Source organism: Equus caballus, chromosome 16 (assembly GCF_041296265.1).
Source record: "Equus caballus isolate H_3958 breed thoroughbred chromosome 16, TB-T2T, whole genome shotgun sequence".
In the NCBI taxonomy this organism is placed as follows: domain Eukaryota; kingdom Metazoa; phylum Chordata; class Mammalia; order Perissodactyla; family Equidae; genus Equus; species Equus caballus.
The window spans coordinates 87,100,195-87,126,158 of NC_091699.1; the positions used below are offsets into that span (position 1 = coordinate 87,100,195).

Consider the following 25,964-nt stretch of genomic DNA (forward strand, 5'->3'; position numbering starts at 1 on the left):
TGAGATCGTTATGGGACAGTGATACGGGTCACTTAATAATTCTCATGTTGTTCTTATTTGACTTCAGAATGTGTTTTAAAAATCATATTTGAATATGGATGTGTGATATATAAAGGAATTTCTCTCTTTTCTAGTTGTTTATAAAATGATGCAAATGAGAAAAATACCAAAACATGTCATGTCTTTGCCTAATAGTTGTTTTTGTATTGATTTCTGTTTTGAGACTAATTAGAAGACACTAGCTATTTTGACAGACCAACTTTTGAAAGTTCATTTTGGCTACATTTGAAGTGAAAAATATATTGACAGAAGTTGACCAGGCATTATAACAACTAAAAAGCTGAGTTAACTGTTTTCTGGACAAGATCAGAAATGACTTCTGTAAGAGTATTTTACTTTGTGTTTCAGCTTCTCTTTAAGTTGTGACATCTTGAAGAGCTTGCATTTTATGGTGCTTTTTTTTTTTTGAGGAAGATTAGCCCTGAGGTAACATCTGCTGCCAATCCTCCTCTTTTTGCTGAGGAAGACTGGCTCTGAGCTAACATTCGTGCCTGTCTTCCTGTACTTTATATGTGGGATGCCTACCACAGCATGGCTTGCCAAGCAGTGCCATGTCTGCACCCAGGATCCAAACTGGCGAACCCCAGGCCACCGAAGTGGAACGTGCAAACTTAACTGCTGCGCCACTGGGCCACCCCCTATGGTGCCATTTTTAAAGTATCTTTTTGTTCTTTAAAATAAATATTCTCAGGAAAGAGGTACTCCTGACAAAAAATATTCACTAGCACTTCTGAGATGTATGTCTTAAAGGAATTTAATATCAAAATAGCTTTCTTAAAATGAACTTATGAAAATAAACTGTTTCATAGGAGGAAATCTTAGCAATGTGGGAGTAGGCAAAGATTTCTTACTATGGATGCAAAAAGCACTAATTATAAAAGAGGAAAATAGATAAGCTGGATGTCATCAAAATCAGAGCCTTCAGTTCTTCAAGAGACACTGTCAAGAAAATGAAATGGCAAGCCACAGGTAGAAGAAAATATTCTGACAAAGCGCTTATATCCAGGATTTATTCATTTCTATTTATTTATTTATTTATTTTGTGAGGAAGATTGGTCCTGAGCTAATATCTTGTTGCCAATCTTCCTTGTTTTGCTTGGGGAAGATTGTCACTGAGCCAATCTTCCTCTTTTTGATGTGGGATGCTGCCACAGTGTGACTTGACAAGTGATACTGGGTCTGTGCCTGGGATCTGAACCTGTGAACCCCAGGCCGCCGAGGTGGAGTACCCAAACTTAACCACTACGCCACTGGGCTGGCCCCTAGGATTTATTTAGGAGAAAAAAAGGCAATAAGAAGACAGACAACCCAGTTAAACTATGTGGAGAAAACCTTAAGAGATATTTTACAAAAGAAGATATACAAATGGCTGACAAGTACATGAGAAGATAGTCAGCATCATTAGTCTTCAGGGAAAAGCAGTTTAAAACCATTTCTGTCACTCTAGATTCTTGAACATAATGTGTCATGATAGAAATCAGATCACTGGTTCCTGTGACAGTATGGAGGGAGTGATTGCACAGGGGAACTTTCTGGGGAAAGAGAAATGTTCTGTATCTTGACTGGGGTAGAGATTACACAGGTGTGTAAATTTATCACATCATATTCACTATAATAGCTAATTTTAAAAGATCTTCATTAGCACGAGTTGGCAATGATGTGGAGTAGCTGGAGCTCTCATACGTTGCTGGTAGGAGTGTTAAGTGGTACAGTTAGGTTGGAAACAGTTTGAGTTTCTTATAAATTAAAAATTGAACCACCCCTTAACTCAGCAATTCCACTCTTCCACCTACTCAAGAGAGTTGAAAGTATATCTATTAAAAACCTTGTATAAAAATGTTCACAGCAGATTTATTTTTAATAGCTCAACTGGAAACAACTCAAATGACATCAGAGGAGAATGGATTTTGGAATATTTGTACAATGGAATATTATGCAGCAATTAAAACAAATGAACTACTGATATACACAGCAAAATGGAAAAATCTCATAGATGTTAAGCTGAGTGAAAGAAGCTGTACATGAGTACATAGTATTTAATTCCATTTATATGAAATTCTACAACAGATTTATAGTGATAGAAATCAGATCACTGGTTGCCTGTGGCAGGTATGGGGGGGCAACTGCAGAGGAGCATAAGGAAACTTTATGGGGCAATAGAAAGTTAATGTATCTTGATTTGGGTGAAGGCTACACAGGTTTATAAATTTATCAAAAGTCATTAACTACTATACTCTAAATTGGATTTTATTATATGTAATTTATATCTCAATAAAATTGATTTAAAAAAACCTGGTTTTATTTTTTAAATATATTTTTACAGTAATTTTTTACATAACATTACCCATTTTAGATGTTATGTATTATTGTGACTAATAGAGATTTACATATTCCTGAGACAATGATAGTGTGAATGATACTGTCCTCAGTGCTCATTTGTGTTCACTTTAGCTGACATGGCCCCAGGCAATTACTGGGTCTTCTGTCCACAGGCTTCCTGAAAAGCTGTTTGTTCACCAACCTGGCAATTGAGGTCCTTTTAGAGTTCAGCTTGGTTTGTATAAAGTTTAGTTGAAACTTAGCATAGAGAATTTTGGGGGTTTGGAGCTTTTCTCTGATGTTTTAGTCTGTAAATTTTTTTAATTGAAAATAATATTATTTGAGGACACTGTTGAATATAAATTTAATGAGCTTTCCCCCTTTTCTCTCTAGCCCATTTTTCAGTGAAGAATTTTACTTTGAGATTCCAAGAACTTTCCAGTATTTGTCTTTCTATGTTTATGATAAGAATGTTTTACAAAGAGACCTTCGTATAGGTATGTACTCTTCATTATTATCTTTATTCACAACATTGATGTCTATATTCATTCTTTCTCTAAGTATAAAGTGTTGAAAACAATGGAATGATATATGCTCAACATCTCTAATCCTTTTCTCTAGACTTCATATTCATTTGTGAATCTGATTTTTAATTATTTGCTCAGCTTAGGTGATGCTTCCTCAGGGAAGTGTCATAACTGATCCCCTGGTCATGGTGTCATATGTTTCCATTGTAACTGACAGGTCCCTTTCCATAGTACTCATTATGTGTATTCATCATTGTTTAATATCCAGGTGGGTATGATATTTATGAAGGCAGAGACTATCAGTCACAGAGTGCCTTACATTTAGTAAATGTTCCATGAGTATTTGTTGAATGGTTCAAAGAGTGTTTTTATACAAAGATCACAGTATTTGATCCCCCCAAAGAACATCTGTTTTTGAAGTTTTTCTAATAGAAGTAATAATTTGCTTTAATCTGGGCATAAGTTTTCTCTCTGTCTCCATTGGTGACCAATAACTCTATTTCTTAAATGCTTGTCTGAGGCTGGGGTGTAATCTGTGGGCTTGCACTAGAACAAAGCTAACTGGCCACGTATGTGTCACATTCATGATCTTTGCACCATCTTTGTATTTTAATAACAGGTAGAGGTCTATAATTTACCTGTATTATCCTCTCCCTTTTTAGTATCCTGAATTTCATCATCTTCTCTCCTTTTGAACTTGAAATATGCTGGTCTCCTACAGTTTAAATGATTAAGCTATATATATTTGACTTTGTCCTCTTAACTACCGTCTAATTTGTTTCTGCTTTTGCTGTTGAACTCCTTAACAAGTGGTGTGTATCCTTCTGCTTACTACTTCTTTCTTTTTTAACTTTTTTTTTTTTCTGAGACAGATTCGCCCTGAGCCAACGTCTTTGCCAGTTTTCCTCTATTTTGTATGTGGGTCACTGCCACAGTATGGCTAACAAGTGGTGTAGGTGCACGCCTGGGACCTGAACCCATGAACCCGGGCCACCAAAGCAGATTGCGCTAAACTTAACCACTATGCCATGGACCAGCCCACTTATTTCTTTTTAAATCTCTATAATCTGGCCTCTATGTTTTTCTGAAAAACCTTTTTTGAAGTTTCCCTGTCATTTTAGAGCAAATCAAATAAACTTTTAAAAGCAATATATTTTTTCTTAATTATAAAACTATTACATAGTCTTAGTGACTAGTAACTGCACAGGAATAACTACAGTTAATAATTTGTATTTTCTTCCTATTCTTTATTCCAGGCATTTATATAATATTATGTTGTACCATTTATTCCGTTTTTTTCCTTTTTCACTTAATATCATCTAATTATCCTTTCCCATGTCATTAAATATTTTTCAAAAATATTTATTATATAATGTCCTTTGTGTAAAATGTATTATTTTAACCACTGTTTTGTTGGTAACCGTTTGTGTTTCCAGATTCTTGGTACTTTAGATGGTGTGCTATGAACATCCTTCCACATAAATTTTTGCAAGTCTCTTTTTCTTAGGATAAATTGCTAAAAGTGAAAATACTGAGTCAAAGGGTATGAATATTTTTAAGGTTTCTTCTGTATATATTTTTATGTTGGCTCCCAGAAATATTGTACTAATTTACATTCCCAGAAACATAGCATGAGCATAACTGTTTCACCATACTCTGGTCATTCTTGGATATTATCATTGGAAGAAAAATTTTTTCCAATTTGATAGGTGAAAAATAATATTTTTTTAACTTCTATTTTTCTGATTATCCGTGAATTTGAGGAATTTTTTCATATATTTATTGGTCTCTTACATTTTTCTTCTTTGAATTAATTGTTCATTCTTTTGCCCATTTTTCTTTTGGGTTGAGTTCTTTTATTTATTTGTTCTGAATCCTTATTTGTGAAATATGTTCATTTTTGTCATCTAGATACATGACATATACTTTGTCACAAAAGGCATTTTTGTAGTTTTCAATCCTCATCTCCCTCTGTGTCACCTTTGACTCTTTTGATTGACTCTTGTTGAAAGCCAAGGAAAAGGCAGTTTTTAGCATTGTATTTTCCAAGTTGTATTTCTTCTATACTTACATGCAGATTCTTCTCTTTCTAGCAAACCCTTAATAGTGGATCACCCCTGAGGCTCAATCCTCAGTTTAGTTAAAGAAACATTTACAAACACTTGTGGGTGGTGTACAAAGGTTGGGAGTATTAGGATGAATAAGACTCAAGTTGCTCCCAGGCTATCAGAGAGACAGACTCTAATACTAATATATATAGTAGAGTCTGTGCTGGAGATATGAACAGAGTACTTGGGGGCATAGAAGGGAGAGCAGTTAATTTTGTTTGATGGAGGATCAACAGAGACTACCTGCATAGGAAAAGGAGGAAGTTTCAAGGTAATAGGGATTAGCAGAAGCAGAGGAGAAAAAATGAATCATGTTTGTGGTGTAGCTGCTGGATATAAATTACCTAGGAGGAGGGTAGTAGAAAGTGAAGCTGGGATTATAAATTGGAGCCAAGTTGTGATGGATTCTAAAAGCCATGAAGAGGAATTTGGACTTTATCTTATAGACAGTAGTGTTGAGCTTTTTTAAGAATGAAGAACCTTTAAAAGATTATATGTAACTGTATATGCATATATACTTAGCTTATATACTATATATACTTAATTGTAGTTTAACAACTTCCTGTGGTCTACAACAGGAAATTCCAAACTATAAACTCAGTATCTATAGATTACATATTTAAAGTGTATATATGTATATATACACGCACATACATAATTATGTGTAACTATACACATTTTTAAAAAGTATATGTATACTTTAAGTATGTAATCTATAGTTTATAGTTTACAATAGAGAGAAATTAGGGGCAGGGAGACCAACAAGGAGGCTATTAGCAAATGAGATGAATAGGGCAATGGCGGTGGAAGCACAAATGAGGGAATGTACTTCACAGAAGTAGCTTCAAATAGGACTTCAGGACTAAGGGGATGTGAGAAGGGAAAGAGTTAAAATGGTCTTGTTTCTATGGCTGTCATTAATTGAGATAAAGAATAGCAGGAGCTTTCATTTTTGAATGGGAGATGGGAAGGGAAGAGAATGACTGATTTCAAACTAGTTAAACTTGTATTACCTGGGAACATTTAGGTGAACACAGTGATTGACTTGGAAATATAGTCATGTGCCACATAATGACATTTCAGTCAACAATGGACCATGTATACCATGGTGGTCCCATGAGATTAGTACCATCTAGCATAGGTGTATAGTAGGCTGTACCATCTAGGTTTGTGTAAGTACTGTAGGGGAGAAAGAAATTTTCCTCTACCCTTCTATGTTTCCTGGCTGGTCTAAGAATTACATTAACAGGAGGAAAACAAACAAAAGTTTAATAACATGTGTACATGGGAGAAACCCAGGAAAATGGAGTAACGCACCAAAATGGCGAAGCATTCACCTTAAATACCATCCTTGGCTAAAGACAGAAGATGTTGGGGGTGGGGAGAGTCAGAGACTTCAAAGGGAAGGAAGGCAGTTCACAGATAGGTGAAAAGGAACAAACATTTGGAAGATGAGTGTTTGGCCGCTCAGAAATAGAACAACACAGTGGGGAGCCCAACAAATGGGCTTTTCTAGGTTTCTTCTTGTCTGCCACCTAGTTTGTGTTATGCTAAGGTGATAGCTCGCTTCCTGAGACAGGTTTATTTAATTTGAATTCTTTTAGGCAGTTAAGGGGGAGGTAACAAGAAAAACTTTCAATCTTTTCTTTCTTAAAAATAACCTAAAATAATCCTTATATTAAAGAGACACATTTTGGGATGGCAAATTTTGTTCCCCTTCAGTACACTCTATCATGTTTGCATAGTGACAGGGTCACCTAATGGTGCGTTTCTCAGAATGTATCCGTTTGTTAAGCAACATGTGACTGTGCAGCTCTGAAGTTTTGAGAAAAGAGGAGCTGGAGATGTGGATCTGAGAGTCATTAGCATTAAGTGATTCTTGAAGCCTCTGTGGGAATGATTGAAATTGCCCTGGGAGCAGATAAGGAAGATGAGGCTTCATCTGAAACAGGGAAAATGAGTCTTCAGTGAAGATTGGTAAGGTGTATCAGGAAGGTAGGAAGAGAGAGATTAATAATATCATAGAAGGTAAGGAGATCTTTTAATATCAACAACTAGAGAGAGGTAGAGTGAGGTAAGGATTGGATAGAGGCTGTTGGTGATTATTAGTGACCTTTGAGAGAATATCTTTGATTGGCTACCATGTCTTTTTAAGAAAATATTTTGTAATTTTCATTGTTTACAAATAATATTATAGTTATCATATAGTATTTCTTGAAAAGGCCTTTAGTTGAGGTTTATAATTATGATTTCTAAAAGTTGCTTTTGTTTTTAAGTAAAAATCAGTTTTAAGTAAAATAATTTTAAGTAAAAGTTCTTTGTGGAGTCGTATCAGAAAGCTATAACTTAGAGTGGGAACTTTTTTTTCAGATAAGTTTCTTCTTATTAAGAGGTAAAATTTCTGCATTGATTGGGAATTTTTTTTCCTTTTACACGTAGGAATTATTATTAAAGTAGACACAATATGTTCATACCCTTTAATTTGAAGTTGGAAAATGGTCAGTGTTTTCACTTACATGTTTTTACATTTTTATAGTTTAACGTATTTTCTATTGTCATTAACTCATAAACTTGAGTTTTTTTAAAATTTTGAGCTACTAGAAATTGATTTCCCTCAATTATTTTATAACTCTGAGTTGCCCACTTGTACCTTAAACAGTGCCATAGAGTTTTCTGGAAATGAAATTTGAGCTGGAGTTGAGAGAACCATCTTTCAGTCTTAAGAAGATCTGAAAATGTGTAGAAGTTGAATATAGCTTTAAGAGCTTGTTTGTTTCTTATTTTTAATTGTATGAGTAATATGTGGATATTTTTCTTTTTGTAAAAAAAATTATGATATTGTAGATAATCCTAAGTAAATTTGACCACTGACCACCCCACCTCCACGTTCCCTTTCCGGAAAGTAATACCTGTTATCAATATGGGGCATAATTTTTCATATTAGCCGTCTTTATATACCAGGAACAGTTAGTGCAAAACCTCAATTGTGGGTTAATTAAAAACCTAGGAACTATGCTACAACAAGATAGAAAATTGTAAAATTAAGGCTTTAAAAGTCTTGTACTGTGTGCTGTATTGTCCTAAGGTATAGTGTCGTCTTCTCTTAAAAAGAGAGAAAAAGAGAAGAGAAAACTTTATGTAAAAATATATTTTTATTTCCAATGAGGATGCTAATAATATTAAAATTAAAACATACGTATTTTACCTGCTAATATGTATTTTCTAGTTATTTTAGTTTTCAGGGGAATCTAGCCTCGAACAATTAAACTATGGTTAGCTTAGTAGCCTTTGGCAACTTTTTTTCCCGTTGGTTCAGAAGAATATGAGATAAGAGAATTTCACTAGGATATCACAGACCTGAATTCTAGTCATGATTCTATCACTCTAGCTGTGTGACCTTAAACAAGTCACTTTACCTTCTTAGGCCTGGTTCATCTATAAAATAAGGCTGAGTTTAAGATAGCTAAGGTCTTTTCCAACTCTTTGAATTATAATTTCAGCTAGCATTTATCTCTTAAGTCAAACCTACTGTTTAAAAATTGCCCAAGACTACACTTTGGTGTCTGTTTGCATAGGGACTGTATCAGTTATATATTGCTACATGACAAACTACTCCAATACTTAGTGGCTTAATATTGCACCCATATATTTGCTCATGATCCTATGGTCTGTCAATCTGGGCAGAGCTCAACTGGGTGATACTTCTGCTGGTTTCATCTCGGGTCACTAATGTGCAGTTATCTGGAGATTGACTGGGCTGAATGGTGTAACTCATACCTCTGATGGCTGGTGTTGGCTGTTATCTGGGCCTTCCTCTTCACATGGTGTTGGGGTCTTGCCCCATACTGCACAGGTGTTTATTAAGCCTCTATTTGAATCAGATTTGCTGATGTCCCATTGGCAAAAGCAGATGACATGGCCAAACCCAGAGCTAGTGCTGGAGGGGACCACATAATGGCATAGACCAAGGAAGTATGATTTATTGGAGACCATTAATATACCATACTACCACAGAGTCCAAAATGTATCCACCCAAACCCCATACTCTAAGGCATTGAAGTGTTACCGTTGACTGAATTGCTGTTGTTGACTGTCTGTCAGAATTTGTTCAGTCTTCTGGTCCTATTTCATCTTGTATAAGCAGTCACACTTGTTACTACTTTTATCTAGTCTTTCAGGCATTTCTACTAGTGTCCAAGTAAGAGCAGGGTTACCAAGATTTTATCAGTTGGGATCTATATCAGGATGAAATGTCTAAGAATATGTCGTTTCTAAAAATGGGGCTCAACTATAACACCGTATTTACAGATGGCAAGAAAATGCTGCTTAGGAGTGGTGCTGGAAAGCTAAGAATAGTTCCCACAGTTCCTTCATTTCTTTTTGTGTTTCCTCTCCTTGTCTACTTTTAAGGAACTAATACAGCATCTGGTGTATATATGTGTGTATATGTTTGGTCTAAGCTCTTTCTGCCTGAATTTGTCAGGACAGTGGGGAAGTCAAATAGCACCTTTAAATAATTTGTTGGGTAGTTCATTCTTATGTGATTTTTTTTGAGGTTGGTGATTTCATGGCTAGTGAAGTAATGAGTTAACTTTGTTTAAAATAGTAAACACTAAACTAAAACAATCTTTGGGACCGTTAGAGGCACAGAATAGGTTTTAAGATCATTAGAGCTGAAAAAGTGTAAAACAGGGGAGGTAAATGAGATGTAGAGTTTAACTAAATCTGCCAACATCACACAGCTAAGAAGTAACAGAATTGACACTAGTCTGCGGAATTATTTTCTGTGTTGGAAGGAACTTGGACAGGCATACCTTGGTTTCGAAATCTGGCTTCAGCACTTGTTAGTGGTCAGGTTTTAAATATCATTCAACTTTCCTCTTCTCTAAAATGGTGATTATACCCTCTACCCCCAAGATGGTTATGAAGATTAAATAGAAAATAGATAAGAATGTCTGCTACCTGGTAGACATTCAGTGCATGCTGGCTTTTCTTTCAGTTCAGTGCTCTTTCCTCTGTATCAGGCTCCCTACCTTTTACCGTTAATCTCTGCCGTCTAACCAGTTTAACTGAGGATAGCTCAAAACAACAAAGCAGAGTGATGGGGGATTTTTGGGTCTTTGTTGTGTTTCAGAAACTTGCCCCTTGTGTCAGTGTCCCTCTCTTCTCCCTCCTCTCCATTCCCTAACCCTTCACCCTCCCACCTCTTTCTCTCATTCATTCATTCATTGATTCTCTCTCTTTCTCCTTCCCTCCCCTGCCCTCCCCCCTCTATCCTGTTTGATTCCGTAGGACTGATGACATATATTTCTTTTTCATATGTTATATTGCCTAATAAAGTGCTGAATATGTTGTAGGTATCCTAATACCTAATGACTTCAAATATTTTTCTTTATTTTCCTCAGTTGTTCTTACATAACAGTTTCTCTGACTTCTTGGGATCATGTGCTCTTCCCTGCTTCTTCAGGCTCACTGGTCTCATGCAACTAAACCTTTACATTTCAGAAACTGGCATGTCAAAAAGGAACTTGATAAGAATAAGAACTAACAAGCAAAATTGCAGATTTTTCTCAACTTACGAATGGCTTATTTATGCAGCTAGTCAGAGAAGGGTTTCCCTCTCAGAAGACAAGAACCATTCGACTCTTTCATGACAATGTGTACCATGGATATGCAAGATGAGAGCTAGGAGGAAGAGGGTACTTGCTTCTGGGATTTTTAATTTGTGAACTAAGAGAGGATTCTCTTTTGGGAAGGCACCTGTGACAGAGAAGATGTATTTCCAGTGATCTGAGTTGTGAGTCATAAATGGAACAGGTAGATTCCTACTCTAGTTTTTAGAAGTTACTGGTTAAATAGACTTCAGTTAGGGGAGTCTGGAAATCAAATCACTGTTTAAAATATAGTGCTATTGTGATTATTTGTTGAATGAATAAATGAATCAATCAAACCAGTAAACTTCCAAATAAACTTTTTAAAAAGCTCTGTTTTTAAGTTGAGGGCTTGCTTTAATGATGTTTGTATATATTGTACATACACATGTATGTACATCTACATACATATTCATAAATTATGTATAAAACTAAAAATCCTGGAAATTGTAGAATAGGGGTCTTAACTAGGAGTCTTCCAGTGAGTCTCTGGGTGGTTGGTAAACTCTCTTAAAATTAGATGCCATAACATCTGTGTCTTTTTCTGGAGAAAGGACACAAAAGATACATAGATACTAAGATTCTTAAAGGGGGAGGTGAGTGGTTCTCAAAATGTAAGGTCTTCAGCTATAGGATGTATAGACCTATTTCTGTGTGTATGTGTATATATGTGTATTAAGCTGTTATACATGGCCTTCATGTTTATATCTGGTATGGAATCAATGGTAAGTGGAACCACTTGATAGAATTGTGATAATCATAATCATTTGTGACATTCAATATTGAATACTTTGTCATAATTCTGTATTCTAAGCCATTCCTTGTATTATATTGATTTGCCAGGGATTTGATATAATCTGTAGATAAAATATATCAAGAGATTTGTGTGATTTGGCTCTTAACCTAAACTCCTTCAGCAGTAGAAAGAATATTTGGGTGTTCCAGTGAGTACTTGAATTCCCTACTTGGCTTTTAATCTGTATATTCAGTACTGGAAGAAGTTCTGTTTTTCCATCAACTTGCGTCTTAAATTTAACCAAAAAAAGGCCGAAATGTGTTATTTTCCTAGTGCCGTTTCCTGTAAGATTTGAATGAATTATAACTGCTATATATTCATAGGAAGATTTTGGTCTTCACATTAGGTTTCATCCAATGTATTTAAAAGAAAGTTGTAAAGATTCATGCTTGTGGTAAGGACCAATTTGTTAAAGTTTTACTTGTTTTAAACTTCATGTGTTCATAGACACAGTTGATGAATTTTTGATAGTTCTCCTTCGAGTTAGATATTAATATACGGTTCCCACTGTAATGAAAATATATGTAGCTGTGTATTTTAATATTTTCCTTAAAATTACACATGTATAGGTAGTTTTGTAAATATAAAGGTAGTTTCTTTATAATTTAAGTACCAAGGCATGAATAGGAAGATAAGCTTATCAGAAATTTTTAATATTGTTAGATTTTTTTAATAAGAGCTTTATTGAGGTATAATTTACATACCATAAAATTCACTCTTATAAAGTGTACAATGCAGTGGTTTTTAGTTTATTTACATGTGCAACCATCACCACTATCTAATTCCAGAATAAAATTTTGAAGATAATTTTTCTGTGATCGTTTTCTGGTCATACCTTTCCTTTCCATTTGATATACAAAAACTGACATATCTTGACAGAAAAATTTTTTCCTGTTTTCTAAAAGATTTCAAATGTTGAACTGCAAGCCCAAGACAGGTCATAAGTGAAAAGGTATGAAGTATAATTAGCGCACTTAAAATGAAAATTCTTATATAAGAAAGAGAACTGTTTTTGACTTCTGTATATATCCTTTGTTGAAGTTTTCATGTAGAATCTTGGAATAAATTGTCAGTCATATGCAAAACTACGTCTACTTCTTAAAACTTGAATTGAGGAAGGAAATGCTTTGTACCAACATGGCAAATACTTCATTATAATAAGAACGTTTCTGCTTCTTCCTCTCATACTGCTTTGTACATTGTACTGTAGCTTCTCTGAGAGGTAGAAACTCTTTAGGGAACTGCCTTGATTTTTTTTTGTATGCGTTAAAGCAACATGAGCAGTGTTTACGATGTTTTGATAAAAGCAAATTTTTACTAAAATTATTGTTTTAATCTCCCATAATTTTTAAGTCAGTTTTCAATATTGTTAGTAATGTATGATATTGTTTTTCTTTTTCTCTTAATTGAAACCTATAAACTCTTAATAAATACGTATATGTCTGCTCAGACAGAACATATGGTTTACTCATAGTGTTAAAGAATTGGAAGGGTTAGTTTGCATTATCATTGTACATTGCTTTTTATACTGAATGTACTCTGGGTGAAAACGTGAATTTTGAATAAGTACTTAAAAAATGCACTTGCAGGTAAATACAACTGAGTTTTTGTCTATTCCTCTGATTCAAAATGACCCAGAGAAGGATCTGCCAAGGGGTATGAGGAATGAGGCACTTTTTCGTTCTTCAGAATACAGAAAAATGCTTTATAAAAGTGGATTTCTTGATGTCAATATGTACAGATTATTTTAAAATATTTTCTACAAAATATTACATACAACAATGCTAATGATTACACAGAATATGTTTCCTCATATTGTTTTACTTATTTCCTGTAGGAAAAGTAGCCATCAAAAAAGAAGACTTGTGTAACCACAGTGGCAAAGAAACTTGGTTTTCACTACAGCCTGTGGACTCCAATTCAGAGGTTCAGGTAAATATTAAGGCTCAAGTGATAGAAGAGATTGTCACACACAGAAAATGAGTGAAAAGCAAACTAATTATACTAGTTCGTATAGATAAAGCTTATACGTTTTTTAAAATTCTGGCACCAAATATTGTAGACCTTTGGTTATTATATAAGTGTAAAGAAATATCTCTGCCACATGAATTCAACAATAATGTATGTTTGTGTGTGTATGAGTTTGGAGACGTTGTATGAGGGGGGGGACATTTTCTTCCTGACTTAGTTCTTGCCTTTGAGTCACAGTAAAATTACTGATTTTTTTTAGAGAGGGAAAAAATTTTAAAAGAAAGGATATGTTCTATTAACTGTGACTTTGAGGAGAATCCCTAGAAGTCTGTGATTTCATCTATTCTGATCAGGATACTCTGTTTACTGTCTAATAAACCAGACTTGGGGAAAATGTTATTCATTCAAACCATGCCTGAGCCCACCATGCAGAGCCTTCGTTCCCACACCCACCCTTCCTGTTGTTCACCTTTCTTTTTATTTGAAAGGCTATCATTATTCTTTTTAAAGCTCTTCTTTTCTCTTGCCAAAATAAGAGGGCTTACTGATTCTAATATGTGAATAAAGACTTATATTCAGCCATGTAGCTTAACTTTGTATTTATTTCTGAAAAGTCTGAACTGCTCTTAGAAATTATTTCTACGTAAAAGGAATCCTTTTTTTGTAACTCTATTTATTTTTAAAATATGGTAAAGATTGTGAAACCGTTTCCCGAGGGCATAACTGCAAGCAGAATTGTTCCTTTCTAAAAGAAATTATAATTTGCCACTGTGACTCAAACAGAATTTTGAGACAAGAAAAAAGTGCTGCACACATTCTCACAGATATTTGCAAACAAAGTGCCTGTGTGTCTATTTCCTCATAACCTCTCAAGCATTCTCTTTGATTAAATTCTCAAAAAATTATTTGTATACTAAAACACCTTCTTAAATACAAAATATAATTGAAACTTTTCCTGTTTTATCCACTCTACCCCATTTTAATGTTCTTCTCTTTCCGTGTAATAACTGTTATTCAGATCCCAGTTAGACACTTTGGTAAATGATCCAGGTAAGAGGCAAGGTGATGAAGCAGAAAGGGTTTTAAACTGGAAGTCAGAAAATTTAGGCCCTAATTTTAATATGGGGTTATTTTACTGATCTTGAATTTTATTTCTATAAAATGGGAGTAAAAGTTGCCATGTTTGACTCACATGGTCATGAGAATTAAGTGGAATACCTCTGAGAATACTTTGAAAGCTGTTAATTGCTATACAACTGTAAAATACTATGTGTTTACCAACAGTCGTGTGGCCATTTCCCTGATATGCCTTTACCAAAAGGCAGATATGAAAGTTTTAGATTAAAGTACCAGTTTTTCTTTTTAATAGTTTTGACAAAAAGCAAGATAAGACAAGGCTTTGAGAATTTGGTCTAAAATGAAATTTGGGGATTATTTTAAAGTGTGGTTTGTTATAGTCTATCCTTTTTCTTATAATCAGTGTAAATTTGCTAGAGGATCTAAAGGCCCTAGCTCTCAAAAAATAGAAATCTGTGTAGAATGCTCTTTATATAAGTCTTGGAGATGGTATTAGAGATGAGTACTGGGTAATAGGCTTTTATTTGATTATATATTAAACTCATTTCTGAAACGTGAAAATTCTGGAAGCAGCATTTACCAGTTAGGTATAATGTCGACATTTTTTATCTGCTGTGAGTTATTTTCATGACCATGAATTATTAACCTTTACAGCTCTTTTGTCTTAAGTGATACTTGATTAGTAAGATCTACTCACTATTTAAAATAAACTTTAGAGGATTTTATTATTTTAGTGGAGGTAGGAGGGATGTATAACACTTTTCATGTTAATATGGTACCACTGGGAATATTGTTGTTTGGCCCCAACACTGATCTAGAAATACTAAATTAACTTTCTGAGTCTAGAAAAGATTGAAAAGCAGTGCATGATTTATACAAATTCTGCTTTGTTAATTAATTTGTTCACTTGCATACATTTTATAAAACTTTACAAAAATATCATGGAAAATAAGAGCAGTTGATGGAGCCATAGGAGAAAGCTATGAGACAGATTGAGTTCAGCGGGAACTCAATCTAATAATTACTATTAGTAATTGTTAACAGTATATACCAAGCACAGTACTAAATACTTAATGTACATTATCTGCTTTAATCTTCAGAATAGCATCATGAAGTATTTAGTATTACCTCCATTTACAAATAAGGAAAATGGATTCATAGAGGTTAAATGATGTCTCCCAAGTCACAGAACTACTAAGTGATGGAGCCATGATTCCAGTAGAGATCCTGTCTGATTCTAAAACTCCTAACTACAGTACTTTACTGCCTTTCACCATTTTATACTGTTGGTCATAAAAAGGCTTCAACAGAGATTGTCAGGAGGATCACTTAGGGAACATCTGGGTGTATAAGGAATAAACCTACCCAAGTTAGCTCAAAGAATAAGGAAGGGGGCATTGGAAAGTTCCTAGGGAACTTCTTGGAGTATAATTACAGGAACTTCAGTATGGCCAGTATGCGCTAGAAAGTTGTCAGGCGTTTGCAGAGGAGCTACATTTTAAGTAGAGGTCTAGTTCTTCCAATAACAGACTAGATACAGTTCACATAGTAAAAATTACTTTTAAAAAGACCTTAATTTCTCATAAAATACACTAAAACATTGAGTGGTTGGTTTGTTTTTGGTTGACCATTACATAAAATAGTTGGCTTGCATTTGGGGTCATGTTGAATGAAAAATACATGCTTGTATCTTTAAACTGTAGACCTCCCCTCAGTTTGGCAATAGATACCACAAGAGGCACATGGGAACCAAGGCCCACTGAGTCATTTCTCTCTACTCGTGTGCCCACTGTGCTCATGGAGTGTTAAGTGCTCACTGTTTAGTGTTTTCTTCTTCCCCTTTCATTTTGCAAAGTGAATAATGTTTTCCCTCTATCTTTGCCTCTCATTTTAATAGCTATTCATTTTGCAAAATGAAAGGGAAAGGAAAAAACACTTTAATGGTGAAATTCCATTGTATTCTTTTTGTATTTCTGATGAGACTTGACTCTCCCCTCTGCTTCTCTGTAAATCCGCTCTAATCTCTTGTTGACAGCTGAAAACTCCAACGTCAGCCTTTGAGTCTACCTGACCATCCAGCCCCCTCACTTTCTAAGGCCTGACTCAGTTCTCTGCCACAATTTAGAGAATTTGGCCAAACTTGGATGAGATGTCCACCACAGTCTACTTTGATATGATTGGGGGTAAAGTCACTGCAGAGCGTCTGTTGTGGGGCTCTGAGTAGGCAAGTTACCTAAGAAAGGGGTTTGAGTGGGGGAAATGATTGGTATCTCTACTTCAGAGGCAGATGTTTCATTTCCTTGCTCTTCCGCTATTTGGCACTTAGACCCAAAACAGTTGCTCACCTATTATCGAGTAGGATCTTCATCTGTGAAATGAGAACTTCGGTATATAGGATTCCCTTCAGTTCTGAAGTTCTAGGGAAGTAACATGCAGCCCTCAAATGAAAAGATCCCAATACTAATAAGATGGGTTTTATACCAAAACAGTTAAAAAATTGCTAAGAACTCTAACCTCTTACCTTGAATTGTTTCCCAGATACTTTATTATTACTATTAATAATGTTAATTATTTTCAGTTTTCTTTTCAGACATTCAAGATATTAGTAGTAGTATTTCATGAGTGCATTTTTCTATACTTTTTTGTTTTGTTTTGCAGTTTTTCCCTCTGGATTGAACCATTTTCTTCTCGACCCACTCTAATCTGCCTTCAGACCACACAGTGGGTCAGAGGGAGAGCGTAAACAGTTCTCGCTAATGTTACCCATGACGTTGTGTCATTAAGTTGAGTGGACATTTTTCAGTCCTCCTCTCATGTGGCCTTTTGGCAGCTTTTAGTACCGTTGACTACTTTGTCCTTTTTGAAGTATTCTCCTTCTTAGTTTCTGGTCCTGGTTATCATCCTACTTCACTTGATGTGCTTTCTCCATATTCTTTGCCACATAAGTGAAGTTATTATGGATTGACTGGTGCCTCTTCCTAGAAATCCTCTTGGCTTCAGTGATCTGCAGCCATGCTGTTAGCTATTTGGTTCTGGAACTCACAACAAACTTCAAGTATTTTTCCTCTCTTTATTTCTTAGGTGCTGTGATAAAGAGCATACCTTTATGTGGGAATGATTAAACCAAATCTCTCATATGGGAAAATTGTTGCTCTCATTAATTAAAATTGTCTCACACAACTTGTACAAGCAGTAAATCCGGATGTACTTCCATCATGCACTTTTGATGTAATTACTTAGTTAATAAGTCTTTACCAACAAGCTTATCTTGAATTTCTGGATTGTGCCATAAGTTATTGATTGTTTTATAATTTTTTTAATAAGGCCTCTGCTCTACCTATTTAAAGAAATGTAATGATTATAGCTAATACTATACACCAGTTTTTTTTTTACGTGCCCAATTAAGACATAATGAATGTAAAGGTATAATTCATTGTTGCAGGTTGATTTATGAAAGAACTTCATTTGAGGCCAGCCCCGGTGGCCTCATGGTTAAGTTCAGCACCCTCTGCTTCGGCAGCCCAGGTTTGGTTCCCAGGCACAGGCCTACATCACTCATCAGCAGCCATGCTGTGGTGGCGGCTCACATACAAAAAAAAGAGGAAGATTGACAACAAATGTTAGCTTGGAGTGAATCAGCAAAAAACAAAACAAAAGAAAACTTCATTTGTGGAGCCAGCCCTGATGGCCTAGTGGTCACAGTTTGGCGCTCACCACTTCAGCGACCCAGGTTCACTTCCCACTTGTAGAGCCACACCGCTCATCTGTCAGTTACCATGCTCTGGCAATGGCTCACATAGAAGAACTAGAATGACTTACAACTAGGATATACAACCAAGCCCTGGGCCTTTGGGGAGGAAAAAAAAAGAGAAGATTGGCAATACATGTTAGCTCAGAGGGAATCTTTCCCTGCAAAAAAAAAAAAAAAAAAAAAAAAATATATATATATATATATATATATATATATGTAAAAATAAAAACAAAAATTTTAAAACTTCACCTGTAAGTTTATAAACATGAGATAAAGGAATGAGCCGTTCTAGAGCATGGTAAATACTTCTTTAAGGAGAAAAACAAATATATCCATAAATAAGAGATGTTAAGTAAAACCTTTATTTTGTTCTTCATCTGACAGGTAGTTGTGTCCAAAATGATTTACAAAGGTGATTACTATATATAAAAAAACACCTGTCAGATGTTTGGGAAGTTGGGACTTTTTCTTCTCTCATATGAAGAAAAAATTTCACCAGTTGATACATACTGAGTTCTTTTATGTGGAATGATTATTAGAATTTAGTGTTTTGTGATAAAAACTAAAAAAAATGTTTAAACTCAAGAGGTTTTTAAGTGCGTGCATTCTATTTTGCCCCAATACATGTGAGTTTCCCAAACTGTATGCAAAAATTCACGTATCTTCTATATGGTACCAAGAATATGCATTATATAAAATTAAAATAACCACAGATTTTTCTGTGTGAAATTTTTGTAAAAGTAATTGAAATAAAGTTAGCATATAAAATATTAAACCTTCAGACATTACCAGAGTAATATAAGTTCCTGAATAATTTGCTGCCTAATACAAATTATGATATAATTGCATGTATCAGTGTAACATAGTCAGTGCTTATGAAATGCACATTGAATAATACCTTTCCAAGAATTTGGTTTATTTTTAATTACAAGTATAGAATACAGTGCCAGATAACTGATCGTCCAGCATTTTCTGACATACATAAAAGATACACTATTTGTCATTGAACCTGCCTTAGAAGATTGAAAAATAAGAAAGCAGTTGTGGACCAAAACTTGTGCATGTTTATCATCAAACATAGTTCCTTCTCAGAGTCTTATAGTTACTTCCTTGTAGAGAATGTCCCTGTTTTTTTGCTAGTTGCTTTTAGGATTTTCTCCTTATCTTCTGTTTTTGGCTGTTTTACTGTGCTGTGCCTACATGTGGTTTTCTTATATTCATACTACTTGGGTGTTCCAGGAGTTCTTGAATCTGTGCTTTCATGTCTTTAATTTTGGAAAATTCCAGGCAATTATCTCTTCATTTTTTCTTTTCTTCCTTATTCTTTTTGCCATCTCTCTTCTGGGACTCCAGTTACATGGATAATAGACCATTTTACTATGTCTCATAGGTCTCTTATGCTCTTTTCCTCTCTGTGCTTCATTGTAGATATTTTCTGCTGACTAATTCTATCTCCCATTTCACCAGCCCTCTTTGGCTATGGCTAATCTGCTGTTAAATACATCTTCGTTTTAGTTATTTTATTACTTAATTTTGCATTTTTAATTTGATTCATTTTATAGTTTCAGTTATTTTCTGGGTTTTTCATTTGTTTTCTATCTTAAAAAAATTTTTAAACAGCTATTTTAACCTCTGTCAGTTAACTCCAACTTCTGCATCTCTTGTCAATCTGCTGCTGTTTGTCCAGGTTTGGTATTTTTTGTTTTTGTTTTTTTTTTTTTTGGTGTTTTGTCTTTTGGCATGCTTTGTAATTTTTGATGGCATACTGGACATTGAAATATGAAATATTTTAGAGATAATTTGAGGCTCTGGGTGGTATTTTTTTCTTCCTCCAGAGAAGGTTTACTTTTGCCTTTGGCATGTGGCTAGACTAGAGGCCGATCACCTAATCCAGTTAGGGATTTGGCTGATTCCAGGCTAGGTTTCAGTCTTTTTGTTTTTTTGTGTGTGTGTGTGTGAGGAAGATTGGCCCTGAGCTAACATCTGTGCCAGTCTTCCTCTGTTTTGTGTGTGGGATGCCTCCACAGCATGGCTGATGAGTGGAGTAGGTCTGTGCTTGTGATCTGAACCCAAAGCACAGTGCAAAAGCTGGGCTGCCAAAGCAGAGTGCACAGAACTTTAACCACTCAGCCATGGGGCCAGGCCCAGTGTGAGTCTTTGTAAAGGTTGGTCTCTGGGCTTCACCCTCCTCAGGCATGGTCCTTCAGAGATTCCAACAGAAAGCCTGGGTGTTTACCAGGGCCAGTCTACCTTCAAGGGCCCTGGACTTCAGTTTTTATCTGCCCAGCATCATGAGGCTGTGGAATGCTTTGATTAAACTTCTCAAGCCTCTCAGACAACTGCTGAAGTTACAGAGTCCCTTTCAACAAGCTTCTTGAGATGCCCCATCAGCAACTTCTCTTTACATCTCATTGCCCAGAACTGTATCATATGGCTATCCTTAGCCACTATCCATGTCATCAGGGAGACTAGGAAAAGTTTTGCTGTACTTTTAACTGCTCTCTCCAAAAAAACCCCAAAAAACTTGGTATGCTACAATCCAAATCTATAAAATGACAGATGTAGGTAAAATGACTTTTGTACGAATGTAGTCAAGAATACAAAATCATTTTGCTAAAATGTTCACAGATTTGGGTTTCTAACACTGAAGAGCAGCTTTAAATAATTTTTAAAACTTTTGTTCATTTTTCTTTGCTAAAAAGCAGCACACTTTGGTAGTAGAAACTTCAAAAATCTAGATGAGCAGAAAGAAAAAAATCTGAAACCCTACCAACCAAAGATAACTTCTATCAATGTTTTGGTAGATGGCCTTGTAGTAATTATATATATAGTGTCTCTTTATTTTACTTTTAGAAATTAACATATTATACACCCTATTTTGTAACTTGTTTCTTGTTTCTTTATCATGTACATATTTCCATGTTAAAGTATACAGTAAGGTAGGGTTTTACGGTTTAGAAATTATAATTTTCTTAATTTAACTCATAATGCTTTTTAATTTTAGTGTTCCACCCTAATAGTATGTATCTCATGTCTACCTGTTCCATCCTCATTCTTTTCTTGATCAAGTTAATAGACAGTTATGTTACTGTTGATTAATACCAAAGGAATACTCTGTTTAACAGCTAGTGGGAGTAATGAGCATGTTAGGTAGGCTCTGACTCAATGATAATGATTCTTAGTAGAATCCCATTAAATATCTTTTTATTTCTAGGCTCGACTTGATACATGCTATGATTTTTAGTTGTGAATGAAATTATACTTTTTTTCTACTCTATTTTAACAGTTATTGTTTTAGAAATAGAGTAGATCCTAGACATTTCCTGGGAGACCGTTGGGAGTGCCTTGTTAGCATACAATTTCTACTATAAAATGCATACGTGTTAAAATAGTAAAACTGCTTTCAGATGCAAATGTTGGTGCAGTTATCTAGGCTCACTCACTAGCCAAGTGGCACACACATGCTGGCATGATAGCAAACATTCAATATTCTAGTTGAGTCATATTACAAATTACTACATATCATGGACCTTCAGGGGCACTCTTGCATAACAGGGGTTGTGAATATTAAATGCAGGACTAACAAAAGACCTATTTTATAAATTATATATGATTTTATAAATATTTGTGCCTGGATTTTTAGTGGAAGATTTGCTTAATTTAGTTCCAGTTCCACCTAACTGCTAATTTTACTACTACTGATGCCTGTTTCTTTAGAGCTTAGCTTTCTCCTGCAGACTTTGTGTTGAGATCCATCAATGTTTATTGCTTATCAGTTACTATGCATCTAACCCTGAGCTTTGTAGTTAGTGGACCTCAGATTCACTTGTATAACAAATCCCCAATAAAATAGTGAGACTCGTTCAGGTTAGATTTCTGTGAAATAATGTTTGAAAGGAAGTCGTTCCAAAGAGGAGCAGTGACTATATAATGAACTTTCCTGCCTCTGATGAAATTACTGGTGTCATCATTCCCTAGACATCACACCTCTGAAATCAACACTTGACACTCTGGCAGCTGGGTGGAGGTGATCCAGCACTGATTCTTAACTGGTTTAAAATGGTCATACCTGGTTTAGAATTGCTTGTCGCCATTGCAAGGGTAGAAATATCAAACTCTAGATTATATTTTTCCGAAGGCTTTGTTTCCTGAGAAGTTTGTAGTTTGCTTTAAACTTATACTACTGAATTTTTTTAAAAATCCATTTATTAATGGCTGTTTAAGAAATACTCTGATTTTCAGTATCCTATTTCATTTTATTTTATTTTTTTGTATGTGTGAGGAAGATTTGCCCTGACCTAACATCTGTGCCAGACTCCCCCTCTTTTTTGTATGTAGGATGCCTCCACAGCATGGCTGTTGAGCGGAGTAGGTCCACACCCAGGATCTGAACCGGTGAACCCCAGGCTGCCCAAGTGGAGCCTGTGGAACTTTAACCACTCCGCTGTGGGGCTGGTCCCCAGTATCCCATTTCTTTATCAATGCTCTTAGCAATATATTGTTATCTTTTGTTTATTGTCTCCCCAACTAGATTATCATTATAAGCAGGGACTGTGTCTTATACCTCTGTGGATTCCTACCCACTCCCACAGTGCCTTCTAAGATATAGTAGATATTCCATTCCATAATCTTTATTATTTGAGAAAAGTGTTGATAACTTGAATCTTACTAGCTTTAATTTAGTTTTAGTTTTATTGTTTTAGAATTCTGTGATTTCTCTGTTAATGATGGTTTATCTTTTCTGGAAAAAACTTTCTACATTTTATAATTTACTTTTATTTCAAAATTTCCTAAAACATAAATCTTATCTTTCTTTTTAATCCATGATAATTAAGATACATAAATATTTGTTCAACTTGGCATAAAATTCTTAGATTTGAATACCATGTTTGATATAAACATTTAACTGCTTCTTATCTTTCAGAATTTTGATCTACATTGTTGGTTGTTAGTCTTTTTACAAGTACTTAGTGTAGGCAAAGCCATGTGCTAGTGGTTAACCTTTTAAAAAGTACATACCTTTAATTAATATTTTGTAGTAAAACAGACTACTCAGTTTTTAATTTTTTTTTGTCATTATAGGGTAAAGTTCACCTTGAATTAAAACTGAATGAACTGATAACAGAGAATGGAACTGTTTGCCAGCAGCTTGTTGTACAGTAAGCATATTTCTCTTACCAAAATCAACTAGAAATAATTCTCCATTTTATATTCTTTGACTCTTAAGCCAACTCCTTGTTTTAAATACTTCAGAAACCTTTTTCAGAAATGGAACTCTGCCATGCTGTTCCTTTGTTAAATTGATTTCCAATTTGTTTTCTTGTATCTTGTCTCCTCAGGTTATGATGAGTCATTAATTCATTCAACAAGCATTTATTGAATGTGGGTTAAATGATAGACATAGGCAATAGGGTGTTATAGGATCACAGACAAGCGTGTCTACCTATGTGGCAGAAGGGAGTTGGAAAGGCTTCCTAGTGTGGAGAGCCTCTGGAAACTCTGATACCACAGAGCAGAGCAGTAGTGACCTTGGGACTAAAACTAAATGCCTACCTTGAGATTACCGATATTGATTCTCACTTACTTTGAATTCCTTTTACTTCTCTTGCCCTAAGTCATTTTTTATCACCCAGACTCTAATCTTCTAACTGCTCTGGAAATCTGTTCTGGCACAATCTCCTACCTCTTCCCTCCCACACAAAACCCTTCCTCTGTGTAATCAACAAACAACTGGATGTCCTATCTTCTTTGGAATGTTTTCTCTATCTTTATCTTAACTGATATCTGATTATCCCCTAAGGTACTGTTTCCTCTACTGCCTTCTCAATCAGAGGCTGTTTTCTACCATACCCACATACCTTCAAGCCAGGGAGTAGGGTAGATGTTACACTTCTGTTGCTGCTCAGACTGTAATTTATTCTTCTAATTATGGACACTCCAGGTCCTTTGAGACATTCTGTTTCTATATAAATATGTATATATTTACTATATGTAATATTATTTGCTTAATTTTTTCTGAACTCTTTTTAAAGAAGGTTGCATATTTCATGACCCTTAATATATCAGTGTCTGTTTCCTTTAACATTATTATAATAAAAGTATAATCTATAGTTATTTTTCAATACTTTAATCAACAGCTATTATATTTTACTTTTGTCAATTGTCCTAATAATGTCCTTTAAAATATTTTTTTCTCTCCAAGAAAGGATTCAGTCCAAGATCATGTATTACATTTAGTTGTCTTGTCTCTTTAATTTCCTTAACCTATAATAGTTTTTAGCTTTTCTTTGTCCTTCATGGTATTGAGATCTTTGCAGAATACAGGCGAGTTATTTTTTTGATGTTCCTCAGTTTGGATTTACCTACTAAAAATAGTTCAAGATTTATTTGCAGCTTTTTCCCCCCAGACTGAAAACATACGGTGAAAATACTTGGATTAGTTCTCTTCCACTATTCTCTCCCCTGCTTAGTTTGGTTATGATATACCTTTGAAGTACAATTAGTTGGATTGGTTTGGTTTGTTTCCATTCACTTTAATGTTGTTTTCCCCCATCCTTGTTGGTTTACTTCTATTTTTTGAATATGTAGAATATTAACATGATTTTAAAAGTCAAAACTATACCAAAGGGCATTACTCAGAGATGTGTTCAATCTCCTCTCCCTACACCCAGCTCCAGGCATCTGTGATCTGATTTCTGTCCCTATAGTTTTGCCTTTTCCAAAATGCCATATGAACAGAGTCATGTAATATGTAGTCTTTTGTGTCTGGCTTCTTTCACTTAGCGTGATGTTTTTGAGATTCATCCATATCGTTGCATATATCAATAGTTCATCCTTTTCTAGGTATTATTTCATTTATTTCTTGTCATAACCATTGTCCTTATAGTATGTGACCTTTTGAGATCAGCTTTTTTCAATCAAATCCACCCAATTGTTGTGTATAGTTTCCTGTAGACAGAATATAATTGGGGCACTTTTTTAATCTACTCTGCCAATCTCTGTCTTTTATTTAGTGAATTTATATCATTTACTTTTAATGTAATTATTGACATTTTTGGGTTAAATCTGCCATTTTATTTTTTGTTGTCTAGTCCTTCTATTTTCTCTTTTTCCTGTGGGTATAATTTTTTTAGTGGTTGTACTGTACACGTATAACTTATTGTAATTTATGGGTGTTGACATTTTACCAGTTAAATAAAGTATGGAAACCTTACCTTTTAAATCTCTTTACCCTCCACCATTTGTAATATAATTATCTTAAATATTTCCTCTACATACATTGAGAACCACATCAAACAGTGTTAATAATTTTTGCTTCAGCCATCTAACACAACTTAGGTTAGAAAATAAGGCAAGTCTAAGTCTATTGTATTTACCCATTATTTTGCTCTTTCTGTGTTCTTTTTTCCTTCTTATTGTTTCAGGATTTCTTCTTTTATCACTATCTTCATGTTTAGAGAATTTCCTCTTACCATTCTTTTAGGATAGGTCTACTGGTGATGCATTCTCTTAGTTTTCCTTCATCTGAGAATGTCTTGATTTCGTGCTTCATTTCTGAAGGATATTTTCACTGGATATAGAATTCTTGGTTAACAGTTCTTTTTACTCAGCATATGAAAAATGTACCACTTCCTTTGGCCTCCATGGTTTTTGGTGAGAAATCCACTGTCATTCAAACTGTTTTTCCCATGTAGGCAATGTACT

At 34.8% G+C, this 25,964-nt stretch overlaps 1 protein-coding gene across 3 annotated transcripts in view; it reads left to right on the plus strand.

Moving 5' to 3' along the window:
- The window catches only part of RASA2 (RAS p21 protein activator 2), a 109,201-nt gene that overhangs the window by 24,622 nt on the left and 58,615 nt on the right, over positions 1-25,964 (plus strand). For all 3 annotated transcript variants that reach the window (XM_023621031.2, XM_023621030.2, XM_023621032.2), the window contains exons 3-5: positions 2,773-2,876; positions 13,299-13,393; positions 23,343-23,419. In XM_023621031.2, coding sequence (XP_023476799.1) covers positions 2,773-2,876; positions 13,299-13,393; positions 23,343-23,419 — 276 coding nt within the window. The remainder of the gene's footprint in view (positions 1-2,772; positions 2,877-13,298; positions 13,394-23,342; positions 23,420-25,964) is intronic.